Source organism: Xiphias gladius, unplaced genomic scaffold, assembly GCF_016859285.1.
Source record: "Xiphias gladius isolate SHS-SW01 ecotype Sanya breed wild unplaced genomic scaffold, ASM1685928v1 HiC_scaffold_1474, whole genome shotgun sequence".
In the NCBI taxonomy this organism is placed as follows: Eukaryota; Metazoa; Chordata; class Actinopteri; order Istiophoriformes; family Xiphiidae; genus Xiphias; species Xiphias gladius.
In genome coordinates this window covers 398,222-414,388 of record NW_024401804.1, presented here as the reverse complement: position 1 = coordinate 414,388, position 16,167 = coordinate 398,222, and the positions used below count along the sequence as shown (strand labels likewise).

Genomic DNA, 16,167 nt, shown 5'->3' with positions numbered 1-16,167 from the left:
AGGAAGAGATGAGCTGTGCTTCGTTGTCAGCGACAGCACAAACCAGCTCTTCCTGTCTGACACTGAAATGTTTTCACGTGTTTTTGTGTAACAATCTTTGACCAGAGGATCTTATGATCTTATGTTCTTCGTGTTCCAGGTCGTCTCAATAGATTAGGATAAATGCATTTCTATTTTCTCTGTTCAAAATGTTTTGATCGTCATGTCGAGTTTTTGTCATATGGGAAATACCCTAAATACCAGTTTCTGACTTGTACAACAACTCCATTGAAATTAATTGATTTTGCGGCAGAATGTCATCGTATTGAATGCTGGTGTGATGGGGCCTTTAAAACTCCAATTTCTCTTTCTGTGTAGATCAGGAGTTTCCGAATCGTCTGATGTGTATTCATTCATTCAAGTGCCAAATTTGTCGAAATCTGACGATTCAGGAAACGTTACATTGCCAATACTTCATCAGTGAACAAAAATCAATCTATATTACTAATATTTTTAATACTGCTATATATATACTATAATACTTGCGTTCACAGCTCCATCCATTCATCCGTCCACTTTCTGACGCTTATCCGAGGTCGGGCTGCAGTGGCATCAGGTTAAGCGAGGCGTTAAAAGTGCAACATTTAAATATTTTTATATTAAAGATGAATCAAATTACTCGTAGTTTTGCTCATAGTTTTGAACCCACTGAGAATCAACGCCAACTCTGCAGCTCCACAAAGCCTTTTAGCCTCTTTTAGCTCCTAGTTTTGGTTTTACAGCCGAAAATATGAGCTAGATATTTCCCTCGGGAGCTGATGGAGACCAAAACCAGAGCCAAAAGAGAGGGAGTACTGGACTTAGATTCATCAGGTGGACTCAGACACCAGATCCGGATGAAGGATCATGTTGATCTGTGCCTGCTCGATGTGGAAATAAACTACGGTTTGCTAACAAAATATTTTTAGCTCATTCTGCTGCCCCAATGTGGCCAAAAATCAATTAATTGCAGCTTTTAATAATCAATTATTAAAAACTTTTTTTGAGATGTTGTAAAATATTGAATTTTCTGCAGAAGACAGAAAATTCCTGTGACATTAAGACATTTAGTATGAATTTCCTTGGATGAATCAAACCTTTAGATATGCTCTTGATGCTCTTCTTCTGTGTGTTAAGCAGCTACTGTACATGGTGTCGATGATGATGTACATAGTCTTTTATTTTTTATTTTTATCCTCACTGACTGCACTTGTTTCCAGAGGTGGAAATGTGATACTCTGCTTGTGACAGCACTTATTTTAACTGTTCATTCGTTAATCCCCTGTACTGTATTCATGTTATTAAAGTCTCTGATGGTTAAACAGCTGCTCTGGAAACTGTAAAATTAAACCTTCAATGAGGCGCAAACTAGATTTTAATTTGAAATTGAGACATAAAGAGGAACAATGGCAATAATTTACCAAATGATGTATTTATTAATCCGATGTGTCAACTTCCAAAATGACACTTAGAAGGACGAGGTCCTTTTTCCTGCAATGGTGATTGCTGTGTTTCAATCAGTCAATTTTGTACATAAACAAACAGTAGTTGATGGCGCTGTGTTTCAAGATTTAATTTTCACAGTATTCGGCTGATTGTCAGAGTGAAAGTGTTTTGTTTTATCTGAATTAAAGTGAATGTTTATCGTCCATTAAACCCTGTTAAAAAGACAAACGCTGTATTTCTGTTCAGTGAAGCTGCGAGCTGCATGTTTTCTGTTCGTCTGTTTCGCTGCGAAGTTTTTCTCCAGAGCAAATGAAAATCCGTTTCCAGGTGCGGCTGGCTGAGGAAGAGCCTGAAGGTGATGAGCAGTTTGGGAGAAACAACCTCGGCTCCTGTTTCAGCCGACGGAAGTGACGACAAGCTGGAAGGTAAATTCACCGTTTATCAGGAGGTTCCAGCAAATAAGCAAGAGGGAATATTTTAACTCACTTGAAGAAACACTGATTTTTACCCTTCACCATCCAAAATTTAACAGTCTGTCCCGCCCTTGTACCTGTGGCACTGCCCCGCAGGTTTGACCGTGATCCTTGAGATGATGTTCCTGCAGAGCAGCAGCTTTATCGTTGCAGGTGAGACAGGAAGAGGGAGAACAGTCAATCGTGCTAATCTCTAGCCTTAAAACCGCCTGTGCTCCAGGTCAGCATGGCTCAGTAAACGTGAGTTGTTGTTTGAGGCCTAATTTTGCAGCATTGTTATAAAATGAAAGACTGTGGTAAAAAAAAAAAAAACCCAAAACAGAACAGGGAAAATTCAAACTTATTCAACTCAATTCATAACTTCTTCTGAGTAACATTGACACTGTTCCTCCAAAGAAGATGTTGCTGATACTGAACTGTTTTAAATGTCTTTTTTTTTTTTTTTTTTTTTAAATGTTACAAAATCTCAAACCCAAACTGTCTGGATGGCTCCGTACCCGCAGAGGCAAGTAAAACAAGGCTGTTTGTGTCCTTTGGACCAACTGACCCTTTGAGAAGTTGGTGGGGAAAATGTAAATACATCTCTTAAAAACAGAGGTGGAAAGTAACAGTACATTTACTAAGTAATGTTCTTGTCATCCAATAAATCAGATTCTAAAACGGGCCATTCTGCATAATGACCATTTTTACTTCTGGCTCTTTATATTTTTGTTGCGGATACTGAAATAAAGTTGTGGCTGCAGGACTGTTACTTGTGACATAGGATTTCTCCACTCTGGTATTTTACAGTAGATTTCAAACGACAACTGATCATGAATCGTCCCCGTGAGACTCAGCAGACGCCATCAGAGACGGGAGACGGGAGACAGCAGCTGCTTTTATTACGAAATGACGTGATCACAAATAAACAGTGACAGTATCACAAAATGTAAACATGACAGTTGTGCTCTCTCTCTTCAATCAGCCCCAGGATTTAATTTAAACCGACCACACAGGGAACATACAGCTGTCGGTTGTTCATGGAGAAAAGCTGCAGATTTAACCGTTTACCTTGAGACAGACATGCAGATTTGGTTTTCTAACACGGAGTCGTGTAAATAACTGCTAAGACAAAAACAAAAACAGTACAGCTGCAACGATTAGACGATTAATAGTCATTAAGCAAAAATGCCAAATATTCAGAGGATTTGATGCATTTCTTTGTTTTACATGATAGTAAATTGAAGTATAGCAGGCATTATCACTATTTTCTGACATGTCATGGAAGAAACAATTCGATTAATTGAGAAAATAATTTGCCGGTTTATCGATAACGACACTAATCGTCTGCGCTTTGAAAATCTCGTCGACTACGGATTTCAGCTGTAACGTTTTGTGAGGGTTGTTTTTTTTTTTTTTTTTTTTTTTCAATTTTTGAAAAGCTGAATGAGAACATTTAAAGTGTAGCCCGACCGGCGTGAGAACGTCACGCGTGTCCACACGTACCACGGGAGGAACCCGAAATAAGATCTCGGACTGAAACGTGACGCCACGTGGCCGAGAACAACCCACAGGGAAAAACCCAGACTGTGTGAAAAACTGCATTAGCAAAAGAGAAGGTGACTCAGAAAGACTCTACAGGACGTTTCATCAACAAAACAACAAACAACGACCTGAAGAGTGTCATAAACTAAACACCTGGTTTTCCCTAAAACAGATTTAGGGCCCAAAAGCAGCACTCTAGAGGCCAAGGAAAAGTAGGAGTCACTTATGGTCTCTGCGGCTCGGCCGACACGTTAAAAAAAGATATGACGCAACATTTTACTCCAGCCATCAAAGAGTCCTTGTTCAACCTTGGTGTTTTGATGTGGGTGCTCCCCTTTTTTTTTTAAATTTGTGGTCATGTATTTTTGGATTTCAGGATTTTATTGTCTATTTTTACGTTGTGTGTCCGTTTAGTCTTTTTAACATCTCGGGACCATGTTGGAAATAAGGTTTTTATCTGTAACGTGTTTTCCCACAGGACTGTTTTATGTCTGCAGTTCATAAATAAATCACGTCCTATCGAAGGGGCCTCGGGGCACACATTTGTAAGCGGGGCCCTGCCCGCGACTTTCCGTATTAGAGCTAAAACAATTTGTCCGTCAGTCAAACCGTCGACTGACAGGAAATTCATCACGTGAGTCGCTTCATCGAGAAAAATGACAAATATTTGCCGGTTTCACGTTGTCAAATGCAGGAGTTTCTGCTTTTCCTACGTCTAAAGTGACGTCTTCAGATGTAGATATTCAGTTTCAATCATAGAAGACTCAGAAAACCGGCGGTGGAACCGGTTTGGTTTGGCATCTTTATTTAGAGGATGAGTTTCAGATTAATGTTTAGGCAACTAACTGGTGAACTGACTGAATTGTTTCAGCTCTTTCCGGGACGAAAAATGAGCTCACGGTAATGACACGACCAGGATCCATTGTCATTCCGTGACCGCGGGACTTTGCCTGGTTTCGGTGAGTTTATCTCCGACCGCGGCTTCGTGACGACCCATCGGCAGTTTTGGACCAAAATCATCAACCGGAACGAGACGTGAGGCGACTTTTTCAGTGCAGGAGAAACTCAACAGCTGCTCACAGCTCAACTGCTGCTGTGTTATTGTGGAGAGTTCATTTTTTTTCGTCCACTCACTCGTGGGTCTAGTGGGATCTGACCCCGCCCCCCCCCGTGTCACTGTAACGTGTGAGCGAATCGTTTCTCTCCTCCGTGGACGGTGATGTGTCGTCGCAGGTGGCTGCCCGATATGAACGTCTTGCCGCAGTATGAACACCTGAACTGTTTACAGTCCGTGTGGACGGTCATGTGGACCTTCAGGGATCCTGACTGGGCGAAGCGTTTGCCGCAGTGGACGCAGCCGTAGCGCTTCTCGCCGGTGTGGACGCTCTGGTGGCGTTTCAGGTTGCTGGAGTCGGAGAAGCGTTTGCCGCAGAGCGCGCAGACGAACGGCTTCTCGCCCGTGTGGACCCTCATGTGGGTCTTCAGGTTCTTCAGGCAGGCCAGAGTCTTACCGCAGCAGTTACAGACAAAAGACTTCCCCCCGCCGTCCTCTCTGCTGCGGTTGGCAGCTCTGTTGACTCCCTCCTGATGTCTCCACCCGTCCCTCCGGATGAAAGCATTTTGTCTTCCCGTCAGCCCTTTCCTCGCCGGAAGCGGAGGCTCGTCTGCGGCTAACGGCGCCCTCTGCTGGACGTCCGTGAACCCTGCAGGCTGCTGGTGCTCTGCTGCAGAGAGACCCACCTCGCTGACGTTGAAGGGGAAGGTGCTGCCGCCCGAATCGGCTGAAACGCTCAACACACTGGCGTTCAGCACGTACGAGCAGCCGGGGTCCTCGCTCAGAGGATTCTGGGTAGTGCGGGAGCCATGTTGGAGCGGGGGCTCGTACATCAGGCATTCGTAACTGCTGGTTTCTGACTTCTGGCTGGCGTCCGGGGTTTTTTGGACAGACATGGAGGTGGAACTGACTTCCCCGCTCGTCCATGATCGATTTGAGTCGCCGCCTTGGTCTGCCGTTTCCTGTTTGGTCAGCGGGGGCGGGGCTTCTGTCTCCGTCGTCTGTCCTTCAACAACGCGACAAAATCCCTCTGGAGAGGAAGAAAAGCAGAATGTCAAACATTTGACACTTTTCTCCAACCGGACAAATTTGCAGATTTTACTAGTAATTAAGAAAAAAGTAAAAAAGATAACACTGGAATTGAACCAGGACCTTTTTAAATGGTCAGCGAACTGCCTGCACCTGGCTCCTGGCGGCCATTCTGGGCCGCATCATTCACGTAGTTTTAAGTTTATACAACGGCGACCGGACTTGCTTGAGCTTCATTTTGGTCAGAGAAGACCGATGGTTTGGAAAGAGGAGTGAAAGAACCCATCTACGTCGAACTGGAACCACCACCACTAAACAGAGGAGGTGGTCCGAGACACCACTTTCTGAGCCACTTTTGACGCAGTCTCGAGACCCCTCCGCGGGCAGCCGAACACCCATTCACACCATGACCCACGTGACCTCAACGACTCCCGAGGTGTTAACGACCCCACAAGAGGTTAAATAGCTGCGACTCCCCGCCAGTCCCTTGTAACCGAAGAAGCCTTTCGGACGAGAGGGGAAACCTCAAGCAAGTCCAGCTGACCTGGATCACAGAGTCCTCACAGACGTCATGGACATAGCCAAGTTATAGTACATTAGCCACAAGCTAACCCACAAAAACAAATTAATTATTATTAATAATGATCCTGGCTCACATTGACCGGTCCACGTCAGAGGTTTTCACGGGTCCAAAAGTTTGGACTGGATCCAAAACAGACCCAAGAAAAACCTACCCAAAACCTGCAGTGACTAACTAAATTCATAAAAAAATCAAATCAAATTGAAAAGCAAACCAGACTCGATCCAAAAAGAACCTGTGAGCAGCGAGACCTGATCGGACCAGACAAGGATAAGCAGACCTGATCCGAGCGGGCAGGAGTACAAATCCTTCATCCCTTCGCAGTTGACGTTTTCCGTCTGCCTCAATAACACGTTTGCCTCCTGTGCTTTACAGGATAGAGTCACCTTAGATCCTCTCAGGTACTAGACACCCAGACCCGAGATCTGCAGCAGGGCCCCGGACCTGATCACACTGGATATACAGCGACTGGATCACGGGTTGTTTCTCAGTACTCCACATGTTGCGGTTTTGGAGAGTCCGTTATCGGGCCGGGTGCACACCGTAAAATGATAAAACCGTTGCGTGTGCTCCGAGTCTGCCGGTGCACCGGGACAGTACATCTGAAGCTGCCGCACCTCGTCCGCGCCGATTCGCTCGGGTTTCTACCGAGTGAATGTGCAGTGTTGCGCAGACCTGCTGAAGTGAGTCGGTCCGGTCTCGATCGAGTCTAATCAAGCGCCCCGTGCGTTTACTTAAACTGTACTTACTGTCCCGCTCAGATTGGGACCAGGACTCGTCGTCGTCCTCCACCTTGATCACCGCAGTCGTCAGGGTGGCTGGTTCGCCTGCGGCGGGCTGTAATCAGACCGGAGAGGGGAGAAGGACCGACAGGGTGAGGGACAGCATCGGGACTGGAGGGGGTACAGAAGGAGCACCGCATGCACCCATTCTCCTACCTACCACTACCGGTGTGGTTTCTGGTCCTGTGTCAGAGGGCGGACTGCGGTCTCCGCGCTGCGGCAACTCCTGGGGGGGCGCTCGTCTGGACAGCACCGCCGCACCTGGAAGACGTGTCAGGATTCATTTGCAGGTTTTTGGTTTTTTTTTTGGTTCATTTGTTTTTAATGTTATTTTCCCACAATGCAATGCAAACAGGAAACGGAGGAGCTGCAACTGTCTTAAAGAAAAAAATAAAAAAATGTTAAAGGGAAAATTCAATTAACGTATGTTATTAACTGGGTGCTGGGCAGATCAGTACAGACCAGATATTTGTGTAAAAAGGATCCAAACGAATCTGACAAAGAAGAAAATTCGAAGTCTACGAACCGGTTTTCTGTCTAGAGCTTTCAACTGCATCTCACTGTCTTCCTCAGCAGACGAGGTTTGAAAACTGAGCAGCACTGAGGAAGACAAAGAGCAGCCTCCATGTCAACGGAGCCCACGGGGCAAAAACCTGAGGCAGAGAGCTCTGACAAAACCCAGTAAGTGGACCTTGAGTTGGGTTCGTACCTACGCTTGTAATTTTCAGGACTGAACTTTGTCGCGGAGGATCGTGGGAACATTTTTGCCCCTTTTCGTTTTCGAACTTGCTCCACGGTCCCCGGCGGCTTTAAACCTGTTCGGTGACGTGTGGGGACGGAGACTGGGCGCGCGGCTAAAGGTCGGTTCCCTTTCCTTTCGGGCTGTTTTTGCGCTGCCCCGGTCGGGACGCAGGGAGCGCCGTTTCCCAGAGGGCGGGCAAACACGACTCACGTCCTACAGCAACGGCGCTAACTGTCGCGTGGCGCTTCTCTCCGTCGATTTAAATTTTGACGGTTACCTCCAGGTGTGCGGTTCCTCCTCGTGTCGTTGCCCGGGTGATGAGCGGGCAGCTGAGCTCGCGCGCGGCCGCTCGCGTGCAGCGGCGCGGCGGCGGCGGCGGCGGCACCGGCGGCGGCTCGCAGGGCGTTCGCGCGGGCGGCGCGGAGCTCCATGAGCCGCAGTTTCCTCCGCAGCACCTCGTTCTCTTTGCGGCTCCGCGAGATCTCCAGCTGCAGCACCGAGTATCCGCTGTCCACGAGCTCACAGATCTCCGCCACCGCCGTGTTTGCCAGCACCTCCATAATGGAGGCCAGTTGCGCGTGGAAGGCCGGGGACATGTTTCGATCCGCCGCGTGCGTCTTCGTTTGAACTGAATCCGAACTGCTGCGCGAGGTGAGAAGGGAAAAGCAAAAAAAAAAAAAAACCCGGAACCCGGAACCCGTACGCGCCCGCTGCGCGTATCTGAATGTAGGCTTCCACCTGGCGTAAACAGTCCCCGACACAAACCAGGAAGTGATGCGTGGGGCAAAAACGGCCACACACACACACACACACACACACACGATCCAAAGTGCGCATGTGCAATGTGCGAAACTATTCCAGGTATGAAAACCTGAAGAAAAAAAAAACAACCTCAGTTCTGCCCGAAACTTCTAAATCCAAAGTGACTTCAGACACGTTTGTTTATACTAGTTATGAGTCTATGGCTCTTCTGGGGTTCTGTCGTTTGCCCTCTGTGGTCGTTCTATCGACTTTCCAGCAGTCAGTGGGGGTCAGGGGGGGTCAGGGGCCCCCGGGCCAGTCGAGTTATCAAACCGGTTTCCAAATATGACACCTGGCCACAGAATGCGAACGCTTGAACAACCCCCCTTTCTTCTGACATTGTGACCACAGACGACGTGTGACGTAGAGGACTGGTTCACATCTATTCAGGCTCGTCTTGTCCCTTCCTAACACCAAGACCCAGAGACGGAGGACGAAATCCACAGTCCCCGTACTGTGCGACAATGAGGCTTTGTCTTCTCCTTGAAAGACGGCGTTCTGTGTTTACCTCATGGCCATTTCTGCTGGTTTAGCCTGAGTCCGGTTGGTTCATCAAAAAAGGGGTTTTCCAGGACTGACATCGGCTCAAATCGACTACTAGCAGCCAAGACTGCACCAAGATCATTAGATTATCTGCTGATCGTCTTAAACAATCCCAATCATGTTTTTTATGAAGAAGCCAATTATGTCGTCTTATCTCACGTAAACAACCGTATAAAGCAATAAACAAATCAAATTTGACTGCTACAGCCACTATATCCACAGAGAAACTCCGACTTTGGACAGGTCCCCTTCAACTTTGCGTCTAAAGGCCTTAAATTCCTCGTGTGAGATGCGATTCCTCGTTGTACCTTCACCAAACACAAAGCTACATTCACACAGGCAAAAACTGCTACCAAACAATTTCAAAATTTGTTTTATTAACAACAGTGACACATAAACTGTATGTCATTAATACAGTGTTTTGCTTTTTACACAACCATCGGCCTCTTTTATGAAACGCTTTTTAAATCTGTAGACTCAGACTTTAAACAGCGCAGACAGAGCTCATCGGAAAACTGGCAAAGTTGAGGCTGCCTTCCGAAAATCAGGCCTCTCCAATTTGATGAATGAGACGCTCTGATCTGGGAATTATTTCCTAGATTAACTGCGTCTATGAAGCCAAGAGTCCAAGGTGACGCCTTCCGATGTTTTTCTCCCGCCAACACAGCAAAGCCAAACGTATTCACTTTACTGTAATGTCCAGAGACGGGGGGGGGGGATAATCAAACATCTGAGGAGCTACAACCATCTAATGAGTTCTTCTGGTAAAATGACTAAAATGATACTCGATTATCAAAAATCGTAGCTTTAATTAACTGCCGTTTGAAAAGTATATACACTTGTGAACTTCAAGTAACCTTTCTTCTTCTTGAAACCGGATATTTACAGAACACGACACGCTCATATCACGCCCTCGTGCCCTCAGATGTTGGGGTGGCATTTCTTCATGTGTAGCTTGAGGCTGTACTTGACGATGAAGCTCCTGGAGCAGAGCGTGCAGGCATACGGCCGCTCTCCCGAGTGCACGCTCAGGTGCGACTTCAGGTGAGCCGACTGGGTGAACTTCTTGCCGCACTGGCTGCAGCTGAACGGCCTCTCGCCGGTGTGGATCCGCATGTGAACGTCCAGGTTCTGGGACGTGGCGTAGGTCTTGCTGCAGATGGAGCAAATGAAGCGCTTCCCTCGGGCGCCGGCGCTCGGCTGCCCGTTACAGAGCTGAGACCGACCGGACTGGTCCCTGTAGAGGGCGAAGTTCATCATGTCGGCGTCCTCGTACTCGAACGCTGAGTTGCTGCTCTCGGAGAGCTGGCAGTCTGTGGAGGTCGAGCCCGAGACGCTGATCAGCTTGAGCCCGAAGGCATCGCCGTCCGCGTTTTCGTTTTGGTGAAAATGAGCGAAAGACATCTGACTCTTTGACTGTTTGGTCCACGTGAGACTGAGATCCGGTTCCGTTCTGTTTGAAGGCGACGGAGACTCCATCAGAGAACCGTTGGCGAAGTAAGTCTGCCTGTGAGAGCTCGGGGAAACCAGCGAGCAGTCCTGGTGGACCAGATGGACGTCGGGGTCCATCTGCGAGGAGTAGGAGCAGACAGACTCTCCGGCCTCCATCTCGTCGGCGCCGAGCCGACCGGAGCAGCCCGGCTCGCTGGGAGGAGAGTCCAGAGTGTAGACGGACACGCTCTTCTTCTGCGTCCCTGTGGTCAGCTTGGATATTTTCAGTGTGAGCTGCTCAGAGGACGACGACGACTTCTCAGCCTCCTCGTTTCCCGGCCAGTGTCTCTTCGTGCTCCGGCCGATCGGGGCCGGCGCGGCGGCGTCTCGGGCTGCGGCCGCCCCTCCGTCAGCGGACGTTTGGTTATCTGAATGAAAAGACAAAGTACATCATCACCGGTGCTTCACAGTACATCCTGCAAGCTTCAAGTCTAGAGGACGTTCACCAATCATCTCCTGAGTCTGACCAGGTCATGAATCAGAACAATGAACTGAGAGTGTGTAGAGGAAGATGTGACTCAGTGTCTCCAGACTCGCAGCAGGTCACAGCACAAAGACAATGGTTCCTCCTCCTCGTGCACATCTAAACCGGGCTTTTATGAACGTGACCACTGATTCATTCTTAGGTCAGAAGTCAAAATCCAAACCATTCAGATGCAGGAAATCACTAAAAACACAAGAAATACCAATGAATCACGTGCTCAGGTCGCATGAAACGTTACTGCTCGGCCGATGGGAAACATCAGTGGCAGACAAGCAAAGTCAAACAGCTGAATAAAGTAAAAACCCTGCATCGACACCAACCCAACAGATATAAACCGAACCTTTTACTGTATTTACTGCTTAGTCGGCCCTTTAGGTTTTCAGCCTAAAACAACAAACATAAAGCAAAACCGGCCAGAATTCAGTCATACTCGATGTAGGGAACAAAACCAGCAACAGCCGACCTGCAGATTTAACACTTCTCAAGAGCAATTATGTGCAAACACAGTAACATTGGTGTCCTCCGCAGGATTCACTTTATTGGTTTTGGTCAGGGTTTTTAAGACCCTCGACCCTGTTTTTGGGTTCGAAAGTTCCGGTTTTCCCTGAAGCCCTGAAACATATTTACTCAGATCAGCACCTTGATAGAAGTACCGCGGGTTTCTGTGGTGGCGGAGGTTCGTTTCAGCAGCTTGGTAATGGCTTTGGAAGTGACTGCTGCTGATGGGCCACGTTCCGTCGTCTGACAACGGCAACAGACAAACGTGTAACTGAGAACCGCCTCACTGGGAATTCAGCTAATTTAAATGACTGTGTATGTGAGCACAGAGAGGAGGAGAGAAGCAGACAGATAAAGGGGGGGGGGTCAGGCCACGTACTAGGTTTTGACCTAGATTTGGTCGGAGGACATCGAGGGATGAGCCCTGAAACCTGGTTCTAAATTACGAAGAACCCAAACCACGTTTTAGGTCCGATCTTTTGTTGACAGTTGACGAAACCAAGGATGGAGACGAGAGAAAAGTTAGTCAGCCAAGTTCCATCCTCACTCCAGCTGAACGCGTCCAAGCTTGTTACTGTTGGAGCGATGAAACCTTCCCGGGGGAAAAGCTACTCGGAGCCACCTCCGGCGTGTTTCGGCCACTGAGCGTGCGTCAGGCCTACGCCAAATCGTTTTGAGCAAGCTAAAGCTAGAGCTGACTGCATCATACCCGTTGAAGTAGTAGTCACTTAAACTTAACGGTTGAATTTTTGGCAAATTGTTGTGGACTTGCTGGCTCAGAGAGACCCCCCCAAAGACCAGCAGCGAATCCACATGGGCAGCAAGAGAGAGGAAACCACGGGACAGGATTAAAGCCTGACGGCAGGCAGTGACTGTTTGCTTTGTTTTGCTTTCTTCTTAAACTTCGCTCAGGAAGAAGTTGATTTCATTAAGGATTCAAATTTTACTTTTTGTTTCCACGGAGATACGTCCGACTTAATGAGACTTAGCTGTGACAGCTCTCAAAGCAACGTTTTGAATACATTCTAGTCCTGTTTGGAATTTGTTTTCTTTCCTTCTTGCACAGTAATAAAAGAGGACTGACAGGAGTATCAATAAAGTACCGAACCAATAAGGAGTATTGATAAGAGTAGCAGAATCAATAACTTCCTAACGATACCCGTCCCTACCAACACAGTAATCGCATCATTTTCTCATGCTGCGCCGATGTCAGTCACAACCTTCGAAATCCCAAGCACGGACCCCATCTGGGGCCCTGGGCCGGAGGTTGAGACACTCCGGCCGCCGGTGCCTCGTTCACACTCACCGTCCTCGAAGGTGTCGTTGCTGTCCGAGTCTTCGTCTTTGATCAGCACCACCTCCGGAAGCTGCGGAAGACGGACAGCGATGTAATTAGTGTCAGCGCGGACACGCCACTCACAGGCCAGATGCCGGCGTTGCGTCTGTACGGCTGAGATCAATCTGATAAACGGCCAGTTAATCGAGATGAAACGCCGCGTGATTCCCGACCGGCGGGCTCATCTTCCAGGTTCATTTAAATTCTAATGAGAAACTCATTCAAAGGAGGAGATCGGGGCTGGTCGCAGCACCGAACTGGGATCCAACCCCTGTTCAGGCCAAGAGCAAGCTACAGCCTTACAAACGCTAAAAACGCCAACAGCTACTTTGAATATTAATGCGCCGACCGGACCCGCACTTTCGTATGCAAACCCGAGCGAGACCGTGGGCTGAAGTCGCCGATTTAATCCCCTCACCTCAAGTTCAACTATCACGCTATCTCAAAAACGACCTTTTGGCTTTCACGAGATAACGCGACGATTAAACAGGTTATCACGAAAATGAGGCCTTCGGACCCAGATAACGCGCCTGGGATGAAAATAAACGAAGAGCAGTTATCTTGAGATGGGATCGACATCAGCGTGACAGCGCGCGCACGGAGGTTTCGCAGCAGAGATAAGAAGATAATTAACTTCTGATCTGGAGATTATATGGGATTAAAAATATAATTGCAACCCCGCCTGCTCTTGGCAGTAACAGCATTTCACTGCGTCTTTTTAAAGGCGTAGCGGCACCAGAAATGAAAGGACGCTATGACTTGTGTCCAGGCCCACATTATCACCAGTATTACGGAAGCACTACTGAAGGAAAAACTGTGGGGTACCACACGGGGAACCGTAGTTAGCATGACGGAGCAACGTGCCGCTCTATGTGGCGAGGGCAAACTCTTCGGCGCCGCGACGACTAGTCAATGAATGGATTCGACCGTCAACAGGAAACGAATCTGCAACTCTTCTGACCACCTAATAATCGCGTCAGTCGTTTCTTAAGAAAAAAAAATATTTGCTGTTTCCAGTTTCTCAAACATGATGTGAGAGTGAGCGGAATGTTTTCGGACTTTTTCACAGGTTTCTGGCACTTTGCACACAAAACGATTAATCAAAATAAAAAACCCAAAATCGGCAGATTAATCGTTAGCCGCAGCCCCTCGAATGATATTCCTGTGGGAACAATGACTCTATTAACCTTTTCCCAAGAGAATGGCTCTTTTCCTCACGTGATAATATCTTCCCTTCATAAGAGCACCATCTTACAAACGAACACCTTTTGGAGCTCCATAAAAACGGGTGGAGGCCTCAGTCAGGGTCTGTGGGGGGTTTAGAGATCGCTTGTCAAGTCACCATTTTCATAGATGTGTGTGTATCAATCAGTGAATGAACAGAAAATGAAAACGGCCTCATGGTTCCAGCTTCTCCGAAGGGAGGATTTGCTGCTTTTCCTCGTCTTTGGCCTCCTGCTAACTGTGACGCCATTCGTCACCATTTTCGTTTTACAAACCAATCAAACCGATTAATCGAGACATCAGTCACCTGATTAATCCTCAGTCCTTTATGTACAGTAGACGGCCGGATTAGCCACCTAGGGAGCCCCGGGTCCAAAACGCGTTCTAGGGCCCCCGTGGACCCGCACGATGTGGGTCCGTCTCATCATTGCCTCGGGGCACCAAGAAACCGACCGGTGCCCCAATCAATTAGTCTTTTGACAGGAAATTATTTGGCAACAATTTGGAAAAAATCGATGCATCGTTCAAGTTTTTTACATTTTTTTTAAATTTTAATTCCCACAATTCCCTGGGCCCAGCTCGCCTGCTGTTGTCGTTATGGTCGGTCATTTTGATGACGTTCCCTGGGGCCTCGGGGACTAACGATGGGCCCTTTTCACCATCTTCTGAACAATCGATCCTTTGCCGAAGATAATACCTGTCAGACGCATTGATAATGAAAACAGCCTTCCAGCTTTTCCCCGGATGATTCATTTGAGCTTCTCTGTTTCTGCCAAACGCAACTTTACAACTGAGGAGCTCAATGAAAACCGAAATAAAACTAGACTTTGACACAGAGTCCCTGCACAGGACCAGAACCACGAGGTGGAGGCTGTGAGGGTTGATGTTGTCTTTTAAATTTGCGGACGATCAGATCGTGTTACGGGGCGAACCTGGAGCTTCCGGGGCTCCGTTTGCCCGGTCGGTCATCAGGACCGCTGCGGACGCGTGAACGCGTGAATAGTCCCGGGCTCTGCACCGGGCACTTTTTTCTCATTTCTCTCATCACTTTGATACTAAAGTAACGCTGTAAATGCGGGGCTCGAACTTGTAATTGAGTATTTTTGATAGTGCGGCGACATCGCTCAAGTAAAGGATCCGGATCGGATCTGGACGAGCCAGGCCAGCTGTGTGTTTACCTCGTCCCGCACCACCACCGCGGCTCCCCCGTCTCCTCCGTCACCGTCCCGCGGCGGCGGCGGCGGCTGCCGCGGCGCCTCCGCCTGCTGCGCGCCCTCCGCGGCCGCTACGACCTCCGGTTCGGCCGCCTTCCCCCCGCAGTTCCCCGGGACCACGATGGACTCGATGAGGTGCAGCTTCTTCCGCAGGTCCTCGTTCTCCTTGCGGCTCCGGGAGATCTCCATCCGCAGCACCGCGTAGCCTTCGTCCACCACCTCGCAGATCTCCGCCACCGCCGCTTTGGTCAGCGCGCCCATGATGACGGACAGCTGCTCGCGGAGCGCCCTGCTCGTCGTGACGGACATCCCGCCGCTCGCGAGGACACTGGCCGGGGCTCGAACTGCTCCTAGCGGGACCGCGCGGAGCTGCGACGGGCTCTGAAACGGGCGGCGTCGTCGGTGATGCGGCGGCGGACCGAGCCCGTTTGGACGTCAACGCCGCCCGTCTGCGACCACAAAGGACGAGAAATCGGGTTGTTGTTTTTTTTTCTTCTTCTCCTTTTTCTTTTGGTTTCCGCCCGACGCAAACTTCCGGGACAACTGACAGCTGACTTCAAAATAAGAGCCCGCTGCTGCAAAGTAAAGTAGAAAGGTAAAATAGAATAATAAAAAAAAATGTAGTTATAAGTCGAATAAATAAATGCGTGAAAAAAAAGGTAGATGGGCAAAAATGTAGAAAAGTAAATAAAAGTAGAACAAATATTGATTTAAAAAAAAAAAAAGAAACGAGGCAAGAATCTGCAGGTAGGTCCGTTAAAAAATTACTAAACAGATTAAATAAATCCAAGTAGATGAAATAAGTTGGTATTAATGTTGTGGCTGAGTGGTGCATATGGAAAAGAATAAATAAAACAGAAGTGATGTAAAATAAATGCGTAGATTAAAAAGCAAATAAATAGATAAAAGTAGATAAAAGTAGAGCAAA

At 48.0% G+C, this 16,167-nt stretch overlaps 1 protein-coding gene across 1 annotated transcript; it reads right to left on the bottom strand.

Annotated features, from left to right (window-relative positions):
* Nucleotides 1-2,771: 2,771 nt before the first annotated feature.
* On the bottom strand, nucleotides 2,772-15,770 carry LOC120787416. Its single transcript, XM_040123052.1, has 8 exons — nucleotides 15,204-15,770; nucleotides 12,772-12,832; nucleotides 9,915-10,851; nucleotides 7,926-8,290; nucleotides 7,620-7,853; nucleotides 7,067-7,167; nucleotides 6,874-6,961; nucleotides 2,772-5,545 (listed from the first exon to the last, which is right to left on the bottom strand). The coding sequence occupies exons 1-8, from the start codon at nucleotides 15,546-15,548 to the stop codon at nucleotides 4,635-4,637; spliced, it is 3,042 nt and encodes a 1,013-aa protein (XP_039978986.1). The 5' UTR covers nucleotides 15,549-15,770; the 3' UTR covers nucleotides 2,772-4,634.
* Between the last annotated feature and the right edge of the window lie 397 nt (nucleotides 15,771-16,167).